Genomic DNA, 26,384 nt, shown 5'->3' on the forward strand with positions numbered 1-26,384 from the left:
GGACAGACAAAAGAAAATATTTCTTTACTCAGTGTGTGGTTGGTCTGTGGAACTCCTTGCCGCAGGATGTGGTGACAGCATCTGGCCTGGATGCCTTTAAAAGGGAATTGGACAAGTTTCTGGAGGAAAAATCCATTATGGGATACAAGCCATGATTTGTATGTGCAACCTCCTGATTTTACAAATGGGCTATGTCAGAATGCCAATGCAAGGGAGGGCACCAGGATGCAGGTCTCTTGTTACCTGGTGTGCTCTCTGGGGCATTTGGTGGGCCGCTGAGAGATACACGAAGCTGGACTAGATGGGCCTATGGCCTGATCCAGTGGGGCTGTTCTTATGTTGTTATGTTCTTATAAGAGAAAAACAGGTTACACCAGATATGTAAACATAACTTGTGAGATCTGGTCATCCATCTGTTTTCATGTACCAATGTAAATGTACACCAAACCCTGAGAAACAGCTTTCAAATTTTAAAGAGATAGCATTTAAATGTTTATATGAACAACAGTACGGGAACATCAGTGTTACTGTCCAGATTCAGTGTAAATTTATTCCCCTGATTTATACTTTAGTTTTCTAAACTGTTGTGCTGAGTCTTTTGCATGGAATTTTACTTTACCAGATTTGCTCCTGGTGTCCTTTGAGGTTTTATGTAATACTTAAATATATAGGTTTTTTGTCAGGAGAAGTTTATTTTACCATTTCTTGTGCAACATCATCAGGAGTTTCCTTCTCCAGATCAAAAGTAAATTCAATGGCTCCGTTATCTTTGGGTTTTCCTTTCAGTTTCTTAGGATCTTCTACCCAGAGTCTTAAGGCAATAGAGGATTTCCTACCATCATCTTCTTCTGCAAGTTCCACTCTTACCCCAGTATCTTCAGCAAAAAAGGCATGGCTTAATAAATCTTTAATTTCATATCTGTAACAAAAACAGATTTACAAAAAACCATTAACATCAAGAGGTCTTCTTAGGTCAGCAACTACAAAAAGAGTTGGTCCACTCACAAGGCAGGAGAAGTAAACACTTTTGAGTGGCAAAGGGAGTGATACGTCAAATTGGCATGGGTGCTCTGTCTGCATTGTCCCGCCACCCAAACAGACACTTCACTCTGCTGCCATCCTAATCCTCTTGTACTTCTTTCCACAGGGGAAGGGAAGCAAGTAAGAAGAGAATCAAAGCAGTACCCAAACTCCTCATCCTTCAGCACTATTCCATGATCTTTCCCTCCCTCACCAACCTTCCCTCCCTTTCCTGCCTTCACACAAGAGAAAGGAAGCAAGCTGGCGAGAGAGTGCTGGAGAAGGGGGAAGTAGGGCAGCTACTAAGGCAGCCATGACGCTCTCCAGTTTGCTTCCCCTGTGAGAAGAACAGCAAGGCAAGTAAGGAGACTTGTGGTGGTGATGGCCCCACTACCTCATCTCCACCTGCCAAATTTCTTTCCAGGTCTATTTGTTTCTTAGCAAAGAGACCAGCAGAACTAAGCTTGTCTTGCTCTCTCTTCAGGCCCCCTTCTCCCAGCCTGTTTAGAAAAAGAGCAGGGAAGAGGATCAACAAGGACTGAGGAGGAAGTGATGGCAGTGAAGAAGAGTGAGGGAGGGGTATGGGGCACCTGCACACACACAAAAAGGAGAACCAGAAACTTTGGTACTGCTTCACATGCCTGCTTGGCTTAGGTCAGATCTGACTTTTTCTTTTAAAAATAAAAAATAAACACTGAAGGATACAATTTGCATATTCAAAGATATTTGCTTGAAGGGTAATTCAATTATTTCCAGACCTAACTCATTTTCCAGATGTACATGCAGAATTTTAGAAGGTAGCACTTAGGCTCCTCATAGTACAAGAAGAACTCTGCAAACCCAGATCACATGCCAACTTACAGCCCAATCCTATCCAATTTTCCAGTGCTGGTGCTGCTATGCCTATGGGGTATGCACTGCCTCCTGTGTTGGGGGTGCAGTCACAGAGGCCTCCTTAAGGTTTGGGAACATTTGTTCCCTTACCCTGGGACTGCATTGCGGTTGCACTGGTGCTGGAAAGTTGAATAGGATTGGGCTGTTAGTTCAGCATCTTGTTTTCAACAATGGCCAGTTAGATGTTTCTGGGAATCGTATGAGAGGATCATGAAGGTCACAGCCTAAACCCCCACTGCTTGCTCTACAGAAATTGTTTCATATTTCATGTAGCTTTCCCTGGTAATAAAAGTTGATAGGCCAGCCCTCTATGGATTGGTCTGATTCAGTGGTTCTCAAACTGTGGGTCGCAATCTGATTTTTGGTCGCAATCTGATTTTAACGCTGCCTGAGCACTGCCGAGCTTCCAGGTTGCCAAGCATTCACATTTTTTTTAAATGCGAAAAGCCAGCCTTTCAGATTTTAGAATGTCAACTATGAATCATGCCCATGTCACATATAATAAAGAAATTAAAACTGTAATCTGTTCTCCTAAAGAAAATATTTTAAGTTTTAAAGATTTTTGAACTCTTTAAAAAGATTTCAGTTTTTAAAACAACATTCCTGTAGGATTGCAATTGTGATTTTCACTGAATTCCCTTTTCCAGCTCCTATACCTCAATACATACTGTTCTAGAGAGTATTCCAACCATCAGAAACAACTTTTAGCAGAATGCAGTAGGAAAGAAGGGAGGTGGGGAAGACCTATTCAATGAGATCTTAGAATCCAAACCGATATATATGTTCCCTTTCACCACCAATTGCCAAATATCATTCTACTCTATTCTCACTTTGAGAACACGAAATATTTATACTATGGATAAGTTAACCCAAACCAGATGCTTCCCAGCTCCTGATAGTATCCCCCTAGAAGTCAAAATACTACATATTAACTTGTAAGTGTTAAATAACTTGAGTACTTGAAACAAACCTTTCTTCTTTATTTTTGCAAATACACTCTCCAATTATCTCTTTAATTTCAGGGTCAGTTACTTTATCAAAACTTGCTGGCTTGACACCCTGAAAGGAAAAGAAAAGCATCACAAACTTCTCTGAAATCCTTATCTAACAAGCCTATCAAAACAGATTTTAGTTCATTGGGACTTAATAGTAAGCTTGTTGATGATTGCAGTATAGTCTACTAATAAATGGTATTAACTGATATAATCAAGCTAAAAACATTAACTAATTTGGAAATTCATTGGTACAGGATATGGCCTTTGAGCTATAGCTCTAGATGTGGTTCAGTTAGCATAAAAGGTATCCATATGTGCTGATGCCTCTATATACTGCAATGCGTGGGGCATTTCTGTGACATCTTCAAAAATCAACATATATTTATACATCAAATGAACAAAAAGCAAAACATAAATTCATTATAAATTAATGGACATCATACCCAGCACAAGTTGAACAAATACCTGAAAGGGTACCAGAATTTCAGCCTCTTCCATTCATTCTCTTCGCATTTGTGCAACTCACATTCCCTCCCACTACTGCTGCTGCCTCCACCTCTTCCTCCTTACCACCACTGTCTCCACGTTATCTGGTCTCACTGGTCATTTGCTTTATTCTTTCTGAAGAAATTGGGTGGTCAGAGCCTGGGGAGAGACTGGAAAATGAAGTCTTCCTTGTCTCCTTTCTCCCACATTCTGACTGCCTAGCTTCTTTATGAAGAAAGAACCCGGGAGAGGATCAGTAGGACGGAGGACAAGGTAGAGTACAGCATCAATCCCTCTTCTGCTCATCTCACTCTCATTCCCACAAGGGAAGGGAAATGATTAGGAGGAAACTTTGACAGAGGTCCTACCTCCTCCAACACCACTACTGTGATCTGTTCTGCTTGTTTCCTTTCCCCTTTAAAGTGAGTGGGAGAGATATAGCACTTGCAGAGGAGGAAGAGAAAGCAATCGAGTGCTGCCACCACAGTGGTCCCTCCTAAGTGTTTTCCTAATCTCCCCACCACTTTCCTTCAGTTGTGGGAAGAAGAGGTATGTGAGCAGGGCAGAAACTGTGATGGTGGCATTACTGGCAAGGTGAACAGCCAGTTGGATGGTGGAGGTTGACAAACAGAGATGTGCGGGTGCAGAATGCCCCTCCTGTCAGCTGCTCATGGGTAAACTGATCATGATAGAATTATTTAGAATAAAGGTTCTATTTACAAATGCTAACTGCTAATTTTAAACTTCAGACACTTGAGAATGTTACTAACCCACTTTTTCTGGGGTCCAGTGTAGCTGTACAGCATAATTGGAGACTAGGGAGCAGAATCAGGCATAGTATTACTCTTCTCCCCATCCTATCGCCTCCCCATTCCATCCACCCCCTCGTCCCATTCCACCCTTCCATATCTCTCTCTCTGCATGGTCTTATCCTGAGCGGTGGGCATCTGGTGTCTGCTGCCGCATGGGACCCAGCCACTTGCCACTTGCAGTGGTGCTCAGGCTCTCCAGTATGTCTCACTTGTGACAGGCAGAAAGCACATCTGTCTGTCCGACTCTGTAACAGTCCGACTCTGTAACATTACTGCCTTAGTAACCTGGACATTGTCTGTCTCTTTCAGTAGTTCCTCTGCTGGTATCCCCTTTGCCAGACACTGCTGCTGATCAGTTTGTTCCATGGGGGCCATCTGGATGCATAATGGATGATGCCTGCCTAACTGGGATAAGTCAACTGCCAGAACAAACCCACAACTCTCGACCAGAGAGCAGGCAGACCCACTTCTGGATAACAAATATTTGCCTAAACAGTTCTGATAATCAGGTTCGAGTACATCATGCAATTTGCATATCATATTACATATCTTTTTACTATATAGTCTGACTTTAACAAGTACTTCTTCATCAAAACAACATACAATTCTACACTCCAATTTTGGAGCATTATATTTTCCACTGTGGACTTAGAACACAGTTAATTGAAGCTTTGAAAGCATACTTTGTTTCATGCAGATTTAATCGCTTAATGAAAGAGATCTATTCTAGGGTACAAAGAGCATTAACAGAAATTTGGCATAAGTGTAACTAATAATATTGACAAAATGTACCCAACAAAGCAAAGAATTTGTCATATGGAAGAGAAATACTAATAATAACAATTAGACTATGGATCATACTGGGTATTATACAGCAGAATAGTCTGCTAGTTTGAAAAAAAATCAGCTGTAGGAGTCTGCAAATGTTATTGGCTAAGGGGAGGTGAAGAATCTGTTGTTTACCTTTCCTCCTTGGTCTTTTTCTGATTATAGTTTTGCAATCCTATACATACTTACTAGGGAGTAAGTTCCACAGTGGTGCTTACTTAGTGGGATTTACAACTGAGTAACCATGTTTAGGATTGTGCTATGGATACACTTTTCCAAAGGTGCTTTCTATCAGTTGGGAAACAATTGAACAATCTACTGTACTACGGCAACGTTTCCAAAATTGGGGTGGGCACAAATTGAAGCAAAGAATTATTTCAGTATAGACTGAGCTATATATAACATAGTTCTAAACAACACACATTAATTCTGTACTTCCCAACAATGTGTGAACTTGCCTTCAGGCAGATTTCAGTTTTATGCTGAACAGAAAACACAAGTTTCACATGACCAATTTCTATCATCAGCTTATATTGAACTTTAAGTACCCTATCAGACAGCACAGTCTCGAAATTTACATTCACCCTGTCAGTATGCCGATGATACCAGGTTCTTCCTCACTTTTTTATCTGATCCTGAATAAGCAGTGGAGACCCTGAACCCACGACAGGCAGCTGTTTGGGACTAGATGGGAAAGAATAAGTTGAAATTGAATCTTGGCAAGCCAGAGGTGCTGTCAATAGTCTGTCCACTGATCTGGGAGATGTTGTTCAGCTGTCCTTGACAAGGCTGCAAACCCCTTAAAAGGCAGGTTCAGAGTCTGGGAGTGTCCTTGAGCTGGGCTTCCCCTGGATGCCATCATCATCATGCCTTGATGACAAGAAATACTTTTTAGCATGTTTGACTTATTTGACTTCTGTGGCCTGTCCTGGAGAGATCTAACCTAGCTACAACTGCCTGCACTTTGGCCATTTCCCAGCTGGAAGACCATAGTGTGTTCTATACAAGACTATACAAGAAAAGTGTTTAGAAATTTCAGCTGGTGCAAAATATAGTGGCCAGGTTGTTCATAGGGGTGTTTGGTGAGATCACAACACCCCAAGTCTTTTTGTGGATTGCAATGATCACCAATTTATTTGGAGACTTAATTCAAGAAGCTGCTAATGATTGCCAAGCCGCTAAACGGTTTGGGACCTGGATACTTTAAGGGTCACCTCCCTCCATATGCTGGGCTTCAAACACTTCCTGGAAGGCACTTCCCAGTCACGTCCCGGAGGTCCCTGAGCCCATCTAGCTGTGGGGTCAGCACCCACATTGCGTCAAATTCATGAGTGCCAAACCCATGGATAAGGAGGGCCCACTGCATTCAGACTTTCCAAACAAGATTGTTGTATTTGAATTATATACCTTTTATATTATAGTGCTTATATTTAAGTGCTTAAACAATTAATAAACATAACACAAGTTAAAAAAGAAAATTACCATATTAAAACATCACTTACACAGGTTACTTTCCTGTAAATTTGAGCAGCATTCTGGCATTCTGAATATGGATATTCTGAGGTAGCCATTTCCAACATACACATTCCAAAAGCATATACATCCACTGATTCATCATAGTGCTCTTCATACATTTCTGGAGCCATAAATTCTGGAGTACCTGAACAGAACAAGAAAGACTTTGGTATGGAAAACTGACTTGGGACAGTATATCCAATCAACCTACTGAGCACATTTCTGCTTTCCTGTTCAGAAATACCTGGACAGATAGATGCTGCTATTATTATTATTATTATTATTAGTAGTAGTAGTAGTAGTAGTAGTAGTAGTAGTAGTAGTAGTAGTAGTAGTATCCACATCAAAATGGCAATACAGCCAATAATGATCGTATACACACAAAAAACACAACATTTATCAGCTGGTAACAACAACAACAGTATTTATATACCGTTTTTCAACAAGGGTTCACAAAGCAGTTTACAGAGAAAAATCAAATAACTAATGGCTCCCTGTCCCCAAAGGGCTCACAATCTAAAAAGATGCAAAAGAACACCAGCAGACAGCCACTAGGAAAAAAGAAACTGCTGGGGTGAGGAGGGCCAGTTACTCTCCCCCTGCTAAATTAAAGAGAAGCACCCACTTGAAAAAGTGCCTCTTACCCAGTTAGCAGGGGTTAGAAATTTGCTAGAAAGGCAAATTTGAATGAGAATGTTTTGTTTTGTGCATGAATCTGAAAATAAAAGCTTGTATTTAGCAGATAGGTGGGGCATATGGGGTGGTTCCGGAGAGGACTGGGATGGAGACTGGGCCAGGTCAGGGGCAGGATGACCAGATACAATGGAGGACAGAGTGATGTACCTTTAACCTTGTATAGGAGCAGGAATTTTGGCAAGTGCAGCTTTTTAAATCCTTCCATGTTGCGCTGCACCTGCCAAAATTCCATTTTCTATACAATGGTTAAAGGTACAGGCACTTGGTCTCCATTGTATCTTGTCACCCTTGTCAGGAGTGGATCACAGTGGCAGCTGCACCCACAAGTTCCAATGCCCCCAGCCTGGTCCCAACATGCCCCCCAGTACTACTGGCTTTATGTCTGCTAAATAGCTGACAAGCATCCAAGTAAGTTTTTTGGGACCCAGGGCCCAGCGGAGCAAGCAAGTAAAAATGTATTCACTTATGTCTCCACCACTGCCTGGGCCCCCGGCAGTCTGCAGAATGCAGTAGAGGCTGTTTTGGCACCTCTGTGCCAAGTCGGCCATGGATAGGATTGGGCCATAAATGCTGCATTTCAGCATAAGCTTCAGTGGACTACAATCCACTTCATTAGATTCATCATTCATCTGCATTCATCAGTGAACTACAAAGTCCACAAACACTTATGATGAAATAAACTGGTTAGTTCTTAAGATGTTGCTGTTTTAAAACAAGCTGTACACTAAAACTGTTTTATCAAACCCAAGCCTAATACTACAGTTATTAAACCATGTTGGTTTTCTATAACAGCATATTGCAACTTAAGTGTGTCCTGATTCTGTGAGGCAGCATCACTCCCATTCTGCTCTTCCCCGTCATGGTAAGTGATCCCAAGGATTACAAAATTTGTATACTACTTCCTGGCAGAAATTCTAGTTAATGTGAAAAGTATAAAGAAGATTTCAATTATTGCCTGAAAACCTAGAGGTGGCAACTTCTGAACACAGGTCATTTACAATTCCCTCTCAATTTTTCTTTTTATACAAAAGACACAAAAGACACAAAGGGAATAGAAATCATGACAGTACTGAACAAAATCCATTCATATTGTTAACTAGGGCTTAGTAATTCAGACACAGTTTTGTCAAATGGGAAATTACAGAACAATTTCTTCTCTCTTAGAGGTTTGCAACTCATCAACAATAGTGAAGTGTCCAGATGAATGCAACACAAAGCCTTGCCAAATTGTATAACGTGGGCATCAAGTATATCTAGCACATGGAAAGATCTGGGTAAGTGAGAATATATTGATGAGTTGCTTTGGCTAATGACAGAGTGAACTGAAGAGGCTGTGGTTCTAACTTCCATTTAAAAAGGCACAGGTCTGCACACTCACAAAATGAAGGATTCCTATATAACAAATACTTTCTCACAAGACTGGGAATATTTTCCCACAAGAATGAGAATTTTCCTGTTTCCTCCTTTCTAAAGTAGGTGGGAAATGGTCAGAAAATAGCAATTTCTTCAGAAAAGAATACATTAAGTCAGCAGTTCTCAAACTTCTTGGGAATAAAACTCCTGGGGTAAGTCTTGGCAGGAGAGGGGAAGGCAGCAACGTGATCCCCAGGATCGTGCCACTGCCAGGGTCCAAGAAGGGGGTTTTTACTTATAGAAGGATGCAGCAGTCTCCAGGAGGTGTGAGGAGCTCCATGGAGCCCTTGACAGGGTTTCCCAAGTCTTAGAATAATAAAAAGAAGTTATTGGAAACCGGTTTCGTAAACACCCCCGGTAGTGGCACGACCCCGGGCACTGTGTTGCTGCCTTTTCCCTTTCCCTACCCCTTAAGTGGCCAGAGGCTGAGGCTCTTATCCTGGGATGCTGTGACGCCCCTGTTTGAGAACCTCAGCATTAAATTATATTTCTAGAAAGGAGAATATAGCAAGGAACTTTATCCCCTTTTTCTTGCATAGATATGCTTTGCTTTGACCAACATTATTTTGTAGTAATTAACTTATCATACCAATTCATACATTTTAGGTAATTCACCTTAAGTTGTGTTTAGATTCATGCATTAGCCTGTGAGAGGACCACACAGGTGAGCCAAAAGCAATCAGGCAGCTTACCAGGGAGTAAGTAAAAATATTGTTACTTATCTCCTGCAGACTGTCCAATGGTTGGAACAGCTACAATAACAACATACAACAAACCTTTATTAGGCATATAGTGTTGGAACAGCTACATGCTATAACATGGCAGGGGATACGATTGGGCAATGAGCACAATCCTACGATAATGTTAGGGAAAAGCCAGTGTTTAAATTGTTACTATTGTTACTACAGTGCTTAAATTGTTACTCAAAGACAAAATGCATTCATCCTGTCTCTTCCTGTTCCACTCACAGCACCACAACGGAGTACAGGATTCAGATTAATTCTACAGCTAATCAGAGCACCCCCCCCTCCACAGCAATATACACCCTCATGGGATGTCAATAATTCAGATAGGGTATATGGTATGAGGTTATATCTCTATTTTGCAAACTTAGAGCACATTAGGGGCTTGAGTAGTAGAAACTTGGAAATTTGAACCAAAAAAAGGAGAACTTTGCACAGGCAACCTGCCTCAGAAGTGTATTGCTAACACTTGTCTTCTTATAATCACTCAGGATTTCAGAGGCAGATACTAACAGTCCACTCCAACAACCATTGCAACTGGAGGTGATAAAACAAAGCACTCCACACAGACCAGCAAAGGGGGGAATAGCTGCTGCAAAGGTCTCCCATATATCCCTCCCTCACAATAAATACTGATAAAGTAATTGTAGCTGGCTTCAGACACAGCATGGGACCATAGTTTGTTTTGGTAACACATGGATTTTCATTATATCTGAATCTGAGGCCACCAACAAACAACGGTTTTGGGCCTACAAATCAGGATCTGAAACCACAGTTTGAAGTGCATCTGCAAACTACAATTTGTGCTAACTATAGCTTCACACTGAATTCACAGATCATCGAAAAATCACAGATCGTTGCTCTGTTTCAAGAAGCTGCTGCAGCAGGATTTACATATGAGACCTACTGAAAGGGAAATCTGAGATCTAGGGTGGCATCAGAGGTCAACCAGTTTGGACACCGGCCAAGGGCCCATGTTCCTCATTTCTGCTTGTCTGAGCAAATCCCCAAATACTGGGAGGATTACCCAGCAAATTACCACCAAGTACTGGTGGTAATAGTAACAGCCATCCAATGCACCATCAGGAGTGTGCAGAGACGTAAGGAGGCTCAGCATACAGCTTTGCCCCAGGACCCCGACAGACTTGTGCTGTCACTGCCTGTACCTAGCCAGAGAATATTTACTGATGTCTTATCCACGTTATAATGATTTCTAGATTTAAAACACAACAACCAGAATTACATTACTTGCAAAACATGACAAAGGAGATGGCAATAAAAAGAGCTTACCTATGACACTTTTGGCAAATGAAGCTCTTTTGAGAGTTGCCAGACCCAAGTCTCCTATCTTCACAGAACCAGTTGGTCCAGTTATAAAAATATTGTCACATTTTAAGTCTCTGTGAATAATTGGTGGAGTTCTAGTGTGTAGGAAGTGGAGACCCTTTAAAATTTGCCGACACCAGCTACGAAGCACTTTTGGTTTCATCACTTTAAATCTCTTCAAGTACCTGAAGCACAAATGTAATCAGACTGAATAAAACTTGATACTACATTCAGAATTTTAAGCAACAACAGTTCAACATTTGTTCAAATACACCATGGAGATTGTATACCATAGTTTAATTTAGGGTACGTTAATATTTTTAAAAGTCTACTTTGAGGTACAGGATGTATTTGATACAACGAACGATCAATACCAAAGCAATTATCCCATCTTCATAGGGCTACCTGTCCACATAGAATTCCATGTGTATATTTGAGGCTCTGTGCACATTATGGCCATATTTGATTCAGAAAAATTATCATTTTGACAGAAAACTTTTGATCTTATTTTTGAAAAATGGGGCGTTTCCGTTTACCTGTGAATTCCCCTTCTCTATTATTCCAAGGCGGGTCAGACAACTGCCGGGAAGTTTGTCTTTTTGGTAGCCTGGCAGTCATGTGCAAAACTAACACCAAAGGGGGGGGCTCCCTTCTGATCCCCCAACTGGGCTGAGAAGCTAATAGCCCCAGCCACAGCAACATGAACAAAAAACATGTTGTTTCTCAAGCAACTCAGGACAATAGAATGTAAGAATAACCCACAGGACCCAAAATACCTAAACTCATGATCCAAAGCAGTGGGCTCTTCCAGCTCAATGCTGAAAGGCTGTGTTTGTTCTAATCCAGCCACAGTGGGTAGCCTGACCCACTCTGGAATCATTTTCCCAGTCTTCTTCACAGCAGAGTTGCCATGATAGCCTCTGAGTAGTCCAAGTCCTGCAGATACTCCTGCTCAACCTTCACACAGTGAGGTGCAGGCCTGGTTGCTGCTGCTGATGAACTGGGCCCTGTAGTAGTAGGGCCTTTTGAAGTGGCAGTCAGCATGGTGGTTGGGATAACATCAAGAAATTTATGCAGACAGGAGACTCGAATCTCCCTGGAAACCATCTGTTGGACCTTGGCTAACTGTAATCTGGTCATAAACTGCACTAAGAAAGACGAGGTCCCAGACAATCTATGCCCTTTGAATTGTATGGGATGAATGGAAGATAACCCCTGCTGCCTGAGGTGCACCCCTGTTCCTTTCCTCAGTGTCACTTCAAGGAGAGGGGAAAAGATCATTCCTCCTCTAGAGGCCATGCCTTCCACTTACAACTTCAAATTTTCTGTTTCTTCACAAGAAGGGGGGGGGGAATTGACTCACCACCTCAGCACCACTTGGATGGTTGCCATCCCCTGACTATCTGGGATTGGGGAAGGCAGGAGGCTGGTGGTGAGTGGTTCAGAAAAGTGCAAGAATGCTGGCATCCCACTACTGTTGGAAGGGAGGTGGGGTGCCCAAGCCTTTGGCACCAATTCCACATGACTTTCTTTTTAAAAATCACAATCTTCAGGTGCTGCACTTTCTTGCAGCCACTGAGCACCTGCCATTGTTCACAGTTGCTGGTCTTCCTCACCATTGAAGGGAATGGGGAAAGAAGTCACATTGGAGAAGTTCAAAGACCTAAAATGGCATTTTTTTAACTCTTTCCTAGGATGCTTCCTTAGTAAAGGCATGGAACCTACAAGTGGGGGTCCAGGTTAAAGCCCTTCCCAAAACATATCCATGAGAAACTCACCCACCACCCCAGCTAAAATGGGGGAAGGAAAAAAAGGTTGCTTTTGCTGCACAAGTCAAGCAAAACCATGTTTCCAGCTAGCTGAGCAGGTAAGAAAACCCCTCTTCTTGGTGTTAATTCTGCACATGAGCCTATCTGGTTCCCAGCAGTCCAGACTGACTCATCCCAGAACCACCACATTTTTTGTTAGAATACTGAGAAATTCCAAACCACAATTTTATAGGCTTGTTCAATAAACCAAATATTGAATAATTAAGAAGTAGTGCTGTACCTTTGTAATATGCAGTAATTTGTTCTTATTTTAATGCAATGAAGCAAAAAATAGAGTATATTCTCATGGGCAGTGAAAAGTTTGTTCTGTTTTTGCCATCAAGCTTAACAAGACTGTTAGTACCATAAACTGTTTAATTAATAGGATACAGATTAATAAAACATGTCAGAATGATTTGTAGTGAGCTAAATACTTCTTTCCTCCCCTGTCATCAGTAGAAGATTGTTTTATTGTGGCTTAATAACAAACTGCATGAAAGATGAACTCAAATTCAAAGAGTTGTGTGCATGACAGAAAGGGGAGCGGAAACAAGGACAGAATTGCAAGTGGTTACATAACAAAATAACAGACTAAAAAACAAGGGCAACGCAATTCAGCCTTCAGCTAAATTCAATTCAAAAGGCAGACAGACGCACACACTATTATGGTAGAGAAGGACTTCAGTTCATAACGAGACCCTTCTCAGATGAAGCAAGTAATTTTTTTAAAATACATTCTCTGGGTAATGGAATTTACTATTTTTTTTAACACTTACGTTTTTAGGGTTCCAGAGGTCATCAGTTCTGTAACCAGCACAATACACTTCTTTCCTTTTAAACAGGATTCCCAAAAGTCATAAAACCTAACAATGTTAGGGTGCTGAAGACCTTTCAACATTTCTGCTTCCTCTTTGAATCTCTGCCTTTCCACTTTCGTCAACTTTCTGTCCTGTAATTCAAAAGATGGTGCTTGTTAGTAACTGAATTGAAAATTCTTCAGGTTAGATTCAAAGATTCTAGAGCACCAGCAGAAAGCACTTATGCTCATGAAGGGAAAAGTAGATGGACCACCAGTTTGGCACCATCCACATTACATCAATTTATATTTTTAGTTTGCTCTTCTTCCAAGGAGCTCAGAACTGTACAAAATTGTCTGCCCTTCCATTTTATCTTTAAAGCAACCCTGTGAAGTAGGCTATGCTAAGAGAGCATGACTCGCCCAAAATCATCCAATGAGAGCACCAAGGTCAGCCAAGATCAGGGCTGAGTGAGCATCTGAACCCAGGTACCTTCAATATTAGGCTGACATTCTCCTACAGCCCCTTTTGCCATGCCTCCCATAAAAGTCATCCTGGAGGCTCTGCTAATCCTCTGGAGCTGGTTTTTGAAAGTGCAGAAGAATAAAGATGGGAGCAAAAAGCAACACATGCACACACCCTACACGTGGAAGTACTTTCTGCTTATATGGTGAATCTTTAGATCTAAATCAGGGGTGCCCAAACCCTGGCCCTGTGGCCACTTGCGGCCCTCGAGGACTCCCAATGCGGCCCTCAGGGAGCCCCCAGTTTTCAACGAGCCTCTGGCCCTCCGGAGATTTGCTGGAGTCCACACTGGCCCGACGCAACTGCTCTCAGCGTGAGGGTGACTATTTGACCTCTTGCATGAGCTGTGGGATGAGGGCTCCCTCCACTGCTTGCTGTTTCACATCTGTGATGCAGTAGAGGCAGCAAAGGAAAGGCCAGCCTTGCTTTGTGTAAGGCCTTTTATAGGCCTTGAGCTATTGCAAGACCTTCATTCATTCATTTAAGTTCATCTTTAATATATACATTTGTGTAAACATATGTAAATTTATTCAAATTTTAAATGTAAATTAATTCCTTTTTTTCCCCGCCCCCCGACACAATGTCGGAGAGATTATGTGGCCCTCCTTCCAAAAACTTTGGACACCCCTGATCTAAATCATCATTGCCATTTAAACAGAGGTTAGTGCAAATAGTATTTATGTAATGTTAACCATGATTACATCCTCTGGTTTAATGTAAGACCAAAGAGCTTAATAATATAAATCAGAAGGTTTGTCAAAAAAAATACTTTGGTCCTAATATTATCCTAAGTACCAAAGCATAGCTGCACCTAAAACTAAATTCAAAAGGCAAAGATTTGCATCATAATGAAACTAGTATCTGATTATTAGAATGTTCTGCAATTTTATATGCAGTGTAATAATAAACTGTTTAGCAAAAACAAAGGAATTTACTCCCAAGACACTAACTTCATAAGAGTCTATTTTCAATAAGTTAAAACTGTCACTGCTGTTCTAGGCCAGTTCTTTCTCTATCTTTTCTTACAACTTGCCAAGTCCCAGGGCTCTGCACTCTATCCCCACTGAAAGCACATTAACCTGGCATGTATCAGCAGTGCTTCAACTCTCTGTGCTCTAATAGTAGATTCTTCTTTTGACAACTGCTGTTACATCATGCTTCTCTCCATCTTATGAACATAAGAAAATCCCTGCTGGATCAGGCCAAAGGCCCATCTAGTCCAGCTTCCTGTATCTCATAGTGGCCACCCAGATGCCTCAAGAAGCAATAAAGACAACAAGATAACCATGTCCTGGTACCACTCCCTTGCAGGTGGCAGTCAAAGATAGGCAACCTCTAAAACTTGGAGGTTTCATGGCTCGTAACCTGTAATATATTTTTTCTTCCATAAATCTGTCCAATCCTCTTTTAAAGCCAGGTGCCATCATAACATCCTGCCACAAGGAGTTCTACATATAAATTATGTGCTGGGTAAAGAAATATTTCCTTTTTTCTCTTCTAAGTCTCCTGTCAGTCAATTTTAGTGATTGTTCCTGTTTCTGGTGTTGTGCGAGAGGGAAAAGAACTACTCTCTCTCCACCCCATGCATAATTGTCTCACAGCCAAATCCAATTGCGCTGCTCTGCTGGCAGAACTAGTGTTCTACCATTGCAGACTACCTTATGGCAGTTGCCAAGTTTACACTGGTACTGCATGAAGGCATGCGCTGCCAGAGTGCCCTCAGGAAGGCTGGAGCCTTCCTGCGTGTACCAGCAGATCACCCAGGACCTGCCAATGCAGGTATGGTGGCAGGGAAGACGGGATTGGGGAGAGGGTGGAACGGGTCAGGGGAGGGTGAAATGAGGTGGGGGACAGGGAGGGTGGGGAGGTGATGGAGTGGGGTTGTACTGGATACAGGAAGGGGGTGGCAATGGCAGCTGCCAAATCCAAGCCTCCTTTCCAAGCCCAAGCCCATGATGTGGGACCCGAAGGACTTGCACCAGCAATAGAACCCCTGCCCGCAGAAGCTTACCCCAAGGTAAGGGAACATGTGTGTGCCCCCCCCCATGTCTTTCTGGACTGAAGAGCACCAAACATTGTAGTCTTTCCTCATAAAGGAGGAGCCCTAGCTCACTAATCATTTTGGTTACTCTTTTCTGTACCTTTTCCAGTGTCGTCATATCCTTTTTCTTCTCCCTATCATACACGCTTCCATGTATTGTCTTCCCTCTATAAATCAATTGTTACCTTTTACACATCTTCAGCTTCCCCATATGCAGACTGCACTGGAGGTTCAGGGTTTCAAAAGAAACCGAAGTTACAAACTATGGCATTTACAGATACAGGTTGGACATCCCTTATCTGAAGTGCTCGGGACCAGAAGTGTTTTGGATTTTTCTGTATTTCAGAATACTTGCATATGTGGATGGGGCCAAAGTCTAAACACAAAATTCATTTATGTTTCATATACCCCTACACACATAGCCTGAAGGTAATTTCATATGTTTTAAATAATTTTGTGCATGAAACAAGGTGTGTGATATTATTTCTTGATGCAAAAACATGAAAAAGGTCATGTTGGCACTGAAAAAGTTCCATATTTTAGAATTGTCTGTGTTTCAAAATTACAGATAAGGAGTCCTGAGCCGTGGCACAGTAGGGGGGGGGGCGGGAAGGAGGCGTTCTGGGGAGGCTGGCGGGTGGTGGAGAGAGGGCGGGGAGAGGTGTGCCAGGGCACAGGCTGGAGGTGTGCTGGGGAAGGGAGGGAGGCGGGTCCGTGGAGCTCTGCTCCGCAGGATCCAAGGCACTCATGTGGGGCTCCATGCCCTACATGAGTGCCTTTACCATACGGCTGACCTTTTGGTCAGTGGTACAGTGAGTAGCCCCATTGTGGAGCTGCTTACCTTACCTAGGAGAAGTTTACATCTATTCATTGCTCGTCAAGTTCATTTTGTAATACATGTGTGATGAATGCCCTGTTCCCACCCTATTTTTTGCCTTACTTTTGGACACTTCTAATCCCCAACAAGTTTTTTGCTGGTTCACCAGCTTAAAAGCTGCTAGGACCTGCAGTATCCTTTGTTATTTGTTTAAAAACACCATTCCCAGACAGCCACGTGCTGGGTGTGGATCGGTCCTTCCCTGGTCAAATCCTTCTGGTGAGACTTGCATGAGCCTACTGGTTGGATAGCCAAACCTGTTTGCCCAGACAAAAAGATGGAGAGCTTTCTGAACTGCTTTTTAGAGCTTTGTAACTGCTTTGTGAACTTTTTTGTTGAGAAGCAGTATATAAATACAGTCGTGCGCCACTTAAAGACGGGGTTTGGGACCGCGATCCCTGCCATCAAGCAGCACTTGACACAATGTGGACCCTCCACAAGGAAGGGGATGCTCAGTTTCCCTGCCCTTCAGAGGGTTGTCTGAGCCTCCCAGAGACAGCGCACATCCGAGTGCTGTCTCTGCATTCAGAGGGTGGGGGTGTGCGCCCAACGTGTGACCACATGTGGTCGTCCGATATGCGATCCCAGCTTAAGCCGGTACGTCGCAAAGGGGCACAAACCTATAAAGGTGTCCCTCAGATCCACAGGAAAAGTGTTCCAGGCCCCTCCTGCAGAGACAGAAACCACAGATATGGGGGAATTCTGTCTCCATGGGTGCCCTGCCCCCCACAGCTCCCATTAACATCATTCAGATGTTTTCCACTGTCAGAAATGTTTTCCTTTTACAGGGCTATAAACATGTAAGTTTACTGTGACGTGCAAGCAGGATGAAGGCAGCCTGAATGCTTGAAGAGACTAGACCAAACAGGAAGCAGGAAGTTAACTGCTTCCTGTTAAGGTTCAATCTAGTCTCTTCAAGCATTCAGGCTGCCTGCAACCTGCCTGCATGTTGCTATAAGCTTGTATGCTTATAGCATCCTGTAAAAGAAACATTTTAGCTTGGTGCCAGCAGTAAACACCTAAAGGAAAGTTAATGGGTGTGGTGGGTGTGAAGAACTGTGATACTTGGAGGGGGGCCGCCTATACTGTTAATAATAATAAGAGGTCAGGTGTGTTCCTCTCTTCCAATCAGGTAACCTGATGATATCATCAACTCTACCTTGATGAAGATGAAGCTTAGGGACGCTTGTATGTGTTTTTGCCAGGTTTACTGTGAAGTCCAATGCTAGTTTGCAGCAGGCATAACCACTTACTCTCAAGTAAGTCCAGGAACTGAGAATCCTGCGACAATGTAAATAGATAGCAATAGGTATCTAGCTAGATACCTAGGGAATAAACTTTGTACTGCAAACTTCATTTGTTAGGTATAGGTTGGGCTTTATGTGTTTTGCTCTCAAATGGTTTCCTGGCTGCCTCTGCTGGGCATCACTAGGTGTTCTTCTGCTGCTCTTCAGCAGGTGTTCTTCAGAAGGTGTTCTTCTTCTGCCCACTTCTGCTGGGCATCACTAGGGCCCTTGGACTCGGCACACATCCCCACACAAGCAGACTCAAGTCTGTCTGTATCTGGGTACGCTTGCTTACATTTTTTGCGACGTGGAAGGCCTCATGAAGTCATCATTCAGACCTGGCAAGTAGCAGAGAAGTTCCAGGCAGGAGGCAGGGAAAGATTAATGTTTTGCTTTTGCAAGAAATAGGAGGTAGGAGCAGGCTCTCTTGCCCATCTCTGAAAAAAACTGATGATCATTGGATAAAAGATAGGCAGTCTGATATTTTCTTTGGCTGAGGTAGGGCAGAAGGAGGAGCCCAAGAGAGTTCTTGCCTTCGGATTGGCTAAAGAAGCCTAGGGAAGGGGAGGAGGTAGTTCATAATGATCATACTTTCCAAATGCATGGCTCCGTTGTTACTTGGGAGGAGGGAGTGCCTCATTGAACAACTAGAGCAAATGGGACTACTTCTGAGTAGAGTTGCAAAGGATTGGGTCATCCTGGCAAGCCTCCTAGCTACTGCATATGACCCTCCTCCCTCTTGCAGCTTCTGTCCCCGCTCCCATGCAAACTGTCCCACCTTGTTTACAGCAGGGGAGTGGTTAAAGAGAACTCTGACACACACACATACACCCCCCAGCAGCAGCCCTGTTTTTCCCCACGGCTGGGTTTTTAAAGGGAACAACTCATGATCTGAGCCTTCTTGAGTTGCAAAAATGCTCCAGGTAGTTTGAAAAGTATCCCCGTTAGGACTCGTTTTTGAGTTGTGGGGGGCAGATGCATGTGACCTGACTCAAGTCAAGCCATGCTGCACTTGTCCGTTCCTGCTAAATAGCACCCATTTAGTTTGGTTGAAATTCATTCCAAAACGAATGCACAGTCTTACTATACTGTATTTCAGTATGTGTTAGTGAAGTCCAGGTTTGTCTGAGTTGGTGTGATGGGTAGAGGATGTTTACAACGTCTTCTCAGGAAATTTGTGGTCAGAACATTTTCAGCCTATTTCTGTGACAAAGGGCAGAACTGTCAGTTTGGCCAGGACAAAACCTTCACATGGGCACTACAGGGCATGAAGAGCATCAAGGAGTGAAAAGAAACAAAGGGAAAGGGAGTCCTGAGACAAAGTGCATGAAAGAAGAGTATGAAGTAGGCAATACCTTGAGAAGTAGAAATTAAAAGGTACGTATAGGAGCAAAAGAGGCTTGAGGAAATGTGGAGCTCAGGCCTATGGAACTCGGGCCAAAAGAGAAAGGTACTCTGGAGTGCCAGAGGGTTCTGGAGAAACCTCACAGTGCTTAAGGTTGAGATGGCCTTTTGCCAGTTGCGGCTCATAACTGGCACTGCAGTATCGTGACCTGGCAATTCTAAGGGGGTAACTGAGGCCATGAAACGAAGCAGCAGCCAGGGCAGAAGCAGAAGTTCACCTACTGATTTGCAGTAACCAGACAATTAATTCTCTGGCTGCAGGCTCCTAATTCTTCCTTTATCCATAATAAATGGACCCTGTTAAATAACCATCAATCAAGTCTGAGTCAAATCTGACAGCTGTCCAAATCAGTAACTTGGTTTTTATTAAGTTACATATTACAATCTCAGTTTAAAAGGCACAAAATCTGATGTAGCAGACACAGACCTGTTCAGAGACCTCAACATATTTCTATAACAAGTCCCAGATTCAGTCTTTAATATTTCCAGTTAGGGATCTTGGACAGAGTCACAGAAGTTCTCCACTTGAGACTCTGGATATTGGGTTCAACAGCTGCTCATCAAAGTTGACAGCACCTACACTGGTGGGTCATTATAAGAAACCCATTAATATTACAACACCTCATCCTAGAGATTTCTTCAGCTAACCATTCAGGTTATACTTCCTGATCAGTATTTGACTAGCATCACTTATCTTCAATAAAGATCTTATTAGGAGATTTGACTGCATAAAATATATTTTATGATCTTTGACAAATCAGTGAAAAGCATTAAAAGAAAAACCTTATTATCGTAGCATTAATATCTTTTCTTCTTTCTTCTTCTTTTTCTACTCAGAATGCCAATACAAAAATATACACACATACAGTGAATTTTCCTGGCCTTCAGGTTCACCAGAGAATATGGGCACAGTGATTTCAAAGGATCTCCCTGGCTCCTGCAGTGCAAAATACTCATAAACTAATGATTCTTCACATCACTGAAAATGTGTTACCAATATATATGATCAAGAGTTTCTGGAGATTGCAAGCCCATGCTGAACCTTGGTACATGCCATAATTCTGCTGAGAGGCAGGAGAAGCTGAATGTCTGTTCAGTTCTCAAAGACTACTGAGCAAGAAAGCATTTCAGATTTTTCAATTTGACAGTCCAAGATTCTACTGTACGGTGCAGAGATTTCTGTAGGATTCCTCAAGCGGAACTGGAACAGCAACTTGAACAAGCGTTGCCTAGAGAAACCGTGGCACTCTCTTCAATCAGGGCAGCTGTTTCCTTCTTGGAGGGCATCTCTCTGGAAGCTGGACTGCTGCAGTTTATGCTCAGACCATCATTACTTGTGACAGGATCTCATCAACCACAGTGATTGCAGTCAGTAACAAGGCACATGTTCTGCGCAACATATAGATTCTGACAATGCCAAAAAGACTAATGTGCACCTGGTAAGAGTCCTTCCAGGCCTTTGTTTCCTTAGTTTCTTTTTAATTTAACTAATTGCTTAGTTTCTTTTTGAAACATGCTTAGAACATACGATTCCCCAACTTCTCTTCAAGTCAGTGCAAGGTAAGGCTTAAATCAGCGATCGCCAAACTGTGGCCTGGGAACCATATCTGCTCCGCCACAAGATTTTATCTGGCCTGCAGCAACTTGTCTTTTTTGTCAGAGCATTTGCTAATGTTTGACACTTTTACTCATCACATCATTTCTCAGTTTAAGCGTGGCATTATTTCTTTGCAATGGTCATATTTCTCTTTTGTTCAAAAAGATCCAAGTAAAACATATTCATTCATTTAAATTTCATTTATTCATTTATAAAATTTTGCACCCTATAAACCCTAACCCTATAAACTGTAAAAATAAAAAATTGCACCCTATATAACTTCTTTTCCTCCAAATAAACAATGTTATTTCAGTATACATGAACATAATTTTTCCTGAGTGTTTGCACACAATGTACACAAACATTACCAGTTCATAAAGAGACACTAACATGTCAAGGGATCACAGAAACATCTTAGAAGTGTATAGGAGGGAGGACAAATGAAATGTTGCTTCAGACTGTTGTAACCCAGTCTCAGAATGTATATTTATTTATATATTGTTTCTGGCCAAATGCCCTTGCAAGTTTCATATTCAGACTGTGTAAACACCCCAAGGTGAACAAAAAACTGAAAGCACAGTGGTCGAAGCACAAGCCTTTTTAAGAGGCTTAATGGTTCAGCTCCTATACGACACAAAACTACTCCACTTAGTTGTGGTTTTCCACTGACAGATGCACTAAAAAGTACAGCCTAAACAACCACATAGAAGAACCCTTCTTCACCACAAATAATAACCTTTCTGTTATGTATTCACAAACCTGCATCTCGCAAATACTACACATAAACAACAATGTCATACACTACAAATACCAGGATGTTTCAATATTAAATTTACAGCCCAATAAATTTTATGCTTCGCTTAGACAAAATAAAAGCCATAATTAACATCCTTCAGTACAAGAGGCTACTTCTTTAGTCACTGACCCATGAATGAAATGGCTAGGGAGTTGACAGAACTGGCCATCTGCAACTCCAAGCCCCCCAAATTCAGCAATTAAATAAAGACTGTAAAATGTGCCTGCTTAAGCTAATTTGGCTCAACTCAGTTGCAGTTCTAACATCTCTTCTATGTAGCATTTCATCCAGAATCTTATTAGATGATTAATAAGTTGCCCAGAATTCGCTCCAATGAACTGATTAAAATAGAACAGATGGGCAAAGGGATAAACCCATTTCAAAATCATTCTAGACAGTAGCAATAGCAACAGCAACATACAGCTGCTATTTTGTTTCACAAGTGACTTTAGCCTCAGTAAATTCTTACAAAGACTCTTATGTTCCCCAAGATAATAAATTTCAAGCACACCTTCTTTCAAAGTACTTGATCATGGAGTGTAGGATTCAGCTCTACATACATGCCCTTTTATTGTACAGCAGCTCTAAATCCAAAAGAAGTTATCATTTATCTATTTTAAAACATCTGTATCCAGCTTTTCACTACAACCAGAGGTGTCCAAGATAACAATACAAACTAGACAAACCAGATAAATCAATCAATCAATACAATACTAAAATAACAAAATTAGAACAAAACAACTAGACCAGTGGTTCCCAAACTGTGAGCTGGGACCCACTGGTGGGTCACAACGTGATTTTTAGTGGGTGGCCACAGGGTGATTGAAAGATCAGATAACTAGTTGCCTCAAGCCCAGAAGCTATTCAAAAATCAGATACCATAGCTGATAACTGCCCTGCAGCAAGTTGAGCTCCTGCAGTTTGCAAGCATGTGCAAATATAGGGAGATAAATGTGTGAGGGTTTTTCTCTCTGGTCATTATTACTTATAGAAAGAAATATTTTATTTATTTATATCTCCTTTTGTAAAAGTCTGGTAAATCCAGGTGGGTCCTGATAAAGTGTCATTTTAAAAAGTGGGTCCTGGTGCTAAAAAGTTTGGGAACCACTGAACTAGACAAACCAGATAAAATAAATAGACAAATCAATACAACACACACAAAAAGAAAAGTAGCAGCACGTGCAAGCAAATTAAACAAAGGAAGATAACAAAAGCAGCACAGAAAAATGTTGGAACAAAAATGTTTACAAACATTGCAAGAAATGAGGGGACAAGTCTGACATCCCAGCATAGGGATACAATGGAGGACACAAAGCCTATAACTTTAACCATCGTATAGAACAGAGTATTGGCAGGTGCAGCTCAGCATGAAAGGGTTCAAAAAGCTGCACCAGCCAAAACTCCCTCATCTAGACAAGGGTTAAAAGGTATATGCTCTGTGACCTCCATTGTATCTAGTCAGGGCCTCGGAGAGGAATTTTATCAGGGGGTACAGAGTTTCCTTTGGGCCTCTTCCCAAAGAGGGAGGGGTGAAACAGAATGGGGGTGGCAATGGGGGCAAAACAGGCAAGGGGAAAGTGACACCAGCTGGAATAGTCTTTGGAGTCCAGGTCTACTAGTCTGCCCAATGCAGAGCTCAGGTCTACCTACCTGTCTGGTGCTGGCAGGTAGATACAGTAATACGGAAAACCAAACATACTCCTACGTCTCTCTAAAATCTTTCAAATATAGAAAATCATTGCAGGAGGTTAGTACCATTGTATTGTTAGTACCATTGTATTTATGCTCACACTAGAATGGAAAGTGTCCTGTGTACACCAAAACTTACTTCTACAGTAGCTACAGTCCTGCAGCTGTGTTGCTGAGCTCCTTCATGGTTTACAAATCCACAAACCAAAGAGCTACTGTAGCAGGTCAGTTTCCTCTCAGATGTGACACTGTTAAGGAATGTATGCAATCCTGGGCCTGGTGTGTATGGCAGTAATCGTGGCCATGTGCCCACGGTACTGCCCCCAGCATCCTGCGTGGGCAGTGAGATTGGAGAATGTAAGATGACAGGAAATTTCCTTGGGCTCCTGGGCCCCCTTCCTGACCTTGGGCCCAGGTACAAATTACCCCCTTTACCCCCCTCTCCTAGGCCCTGTATCTAGTCACACTAAACATAGGGAGTTTCAAAGTCTTGGAGCTGTTGTGGGAAAGGCCTTTTCCTATGCCATCAACCATAAGAAGAGCTCCAGTGGAACAGGCCAAAGGCCCATCTAGTCCAACTTCCTGTATCTCATAGTGGCCCACCAAATGCTTCAGGGAGCACATAAGACAGCAAGACACAACCTGTGTCCTGGTGCCAAACCTCTGATTATGGTTACTCATCTTCAACTTTATTCTTAGGCCCATCCCACACTTCTTACTGAATCTCACAATGCAACTAAGGGCTCAATCCTAACCAACTTTCCAGCACCTAGGTAAGGGCTGTGAAACTCTGAGGTAAGGAAACAAATATTATCTTACCTTGAGGAGGCCTCTGTAACTGCCCCCCAACTGCAGGATGCAGCACATGCCCCACTGACACAGCTATGCCACTGCTGGAAAGTTGGTTAGGATTGCACTCTAAGGCTGCAAACCTATATACATTTACATGTAAGTCTCATTGAACAAAATGGAACTTCCTTCTGAGTAGGCATATATAGGATTGCACTGTGAGATTGTGGAGGATGTTTAGCAAGAACTAGATTAGGGTGTCAAATTTGTTTCATACGGTAAGGTGAATAGCATTCATGGCACTTGCTGAGGGTCTGAAGTGACATAATTAAACAGGAAGTTACATCAGTAAACAGGTGACACAGAAATAAGCCAATTTTTTTCATCTAGTAACTCATTAGCTGCAAATGACAGAAGATAAAACATGCAAATTTTGATAATACTTTCAATATGTGGAAAAGCCTACCTGTCACATGATGAGACATCATTTCATAGCCCAGCAGCTAAGAGATGCTTTGCAAAGTGTTGCCTCATCAGAAGCAGTGTGACTGAAAGGGCAGCCCATGTGATAATTGGGATCTCCCAGCATGTCAGTAGCATTTCATTTCTCACTCTTTCACTCCTCTTCCCCCTGTACCATTCCGTGCCTTCTGAGGCCTCCTTCTGTCTCTCCCATCCAATACATCAGCAGAAGCAGCACTGATGAAAGAATGGCATTGGGAGAACTCAATTACCAAGTGGCCTGTCTTATCAGCAGCAACGTGACTGTAGAAACTGTGATAACTGGGCTCTCCCAGCATCACCCTTTCAGCAGCATTGCTTCTGCCAAAGCGTCATTTCACAGCTCAGCAGCTGATAATGGTGCTGGGAGAGCCCAATTATCATGCCGACCAGATAAAGAGTTTCCACGGCTGTATCCAGCCTGGAAGCCTTAGGTTTGACACCTAGATTGCACTAGGTGCACTAAACTAGATCGCACACATGGTAGGCCAGTCAATGCTGACTTCTGACATCAGAAGTGCACTTTCCTCAGCAGTCAATCTTCATGAAGTGATAAATTCATTATGAAATCAAGTGAAACAATTCAGCTTCATTTTCCTTCCCTAATAAAGAGGCAGACAGGCCTTTTAACTCTTTTCAGTTTGGGATTTGTCTTTACTGGAACATGAAATCTTGGCTGAAAGATGAATCACATTATCATTTTTAAAATAAATGAAAGATGTTAATACATCAATACAAACAGCCAATGACTCCAAAATAAACTTTAAACTCGTTCAACAGTGTGGCAGGAGAACAGTGGGGGGGGGGGGGAGAGACAGACAGCAGCGGACCTAGCACAGGGCAAATGCCCCATGTGTTGAGCCTGCATGATACTAGGATGGTGCAGGTAGCCTTACTGAGCTCCCTATGCGGTTGGAAACTCTACTTCTGGTTTTCTGGAAGTACAGTTTAAGACTGCAGAGAAGCCTCAGAAGGCTTCCCCAGTCAGTCTTAGAGTTGTGTGAGGTTCTGTCACGTTTTGAAGGTAGGGAGCAGCTTCGCACGGGGGGGAAGGCGGCATAGCACATCGGAGGCATTGTGGACCTTTGCGCAGGGGTCAGCGAGGGCTAAGTCCACCACTGAGGGGAGGGGAATCACTTCAATAAGATGAAACAAGAGAGTTTAGATTTTTTTTTTTAAAAAGGGGAAGTAATAAAAGAATGCAATGTAAATGTTACAGAGTCTTTGGGGAACAGTGACTATACTGTGATCCATTTCACCATGCATGTCGGGGGAAGAGTACCAAGCAAAATTGACACAAAAACCCTTGACTTCTGAAGAGTGTGCTCCCCTCAAATGAGAAGGCTAGTTAGAAAGAAGATGAAAGGAAAGGTAAAAAGAGTCCAATCTCTCCAGAGTGCATGGAGGTCGTTTAAAACAACAGTAATAGAGGCCCAGTGGAAGTGTATACTGCAAAGGAAGAAGGGCTCAGCTAAGTCCAGGACGGGTGGCTAACAAGCATGGCTAAGGAGAAAAGTTAGAGAGGCCGTAAAGGGCAAGGAAGCTT

General features: G+C 42.4%; 1 protein-coding gene across 12 annotated transcripts in view; it reads right to left on the reverse strand.

The window, feature by feature from the left end:
* WNK2 (WNK lysine deficient protein kinase 2) overlaps nucleotides 1-26,384 on the reverse strand; it is a 146,269-nt gene that overhangs the window by 87,093 nt on the left and 32,792 nt on the right. For 11 of the 12 annotated variants that reach the window (XM_066614122.1, XM_066614120.1, XM_066614119.1 and 8 more), the window contains exons 3-7: nucleotides 13,313-13,485; nucleotides 10,693-10,913; nucleotides 6,538-6,695; nucleotides 2,885-2,973; nucleotides 700-919 (exon numbers count right to left, since the gene is read on the reverse strand). In XM_066614122.1, coding sequence (XP_066470219.1) covers nucleotides 700-919; nucleotides 2,885-2,973; nucleotides 6,538-6,695; nucleotides 10,693-10,913; nucleotides 13,313-13,485 — 861 coding nt within the window. Of the gene's footprint in view, nucleotides 1-699; nucleotides 920-2,884; nucleotides 2,974-6,537; nucleotides 6,696-10,692; nucleotides 10,914-13,312; nucleotides 13,486-24,803; nucleotides 24,870-26,384 lie in introns of those variants that run through there. The other variant, XM_066614126.1, reaches the window with a different exon arrangement.

This window comes from Tiliqua scincoides, chromosome 2 (genome assembly GCF_035046505.1).
Source record: "Tiliqua scincoides isolate rTilSci1 chromosome 2, rTilSci1.hap2, whole genome shotgun sequence".
Taxonomy (NCBI): domain Eukaryota; kingdom Metazoa; phylum Chordata; class Lepidosauria; order Squamata; family Scincidae; genus Tiliqua; species Tiliqua scincoides.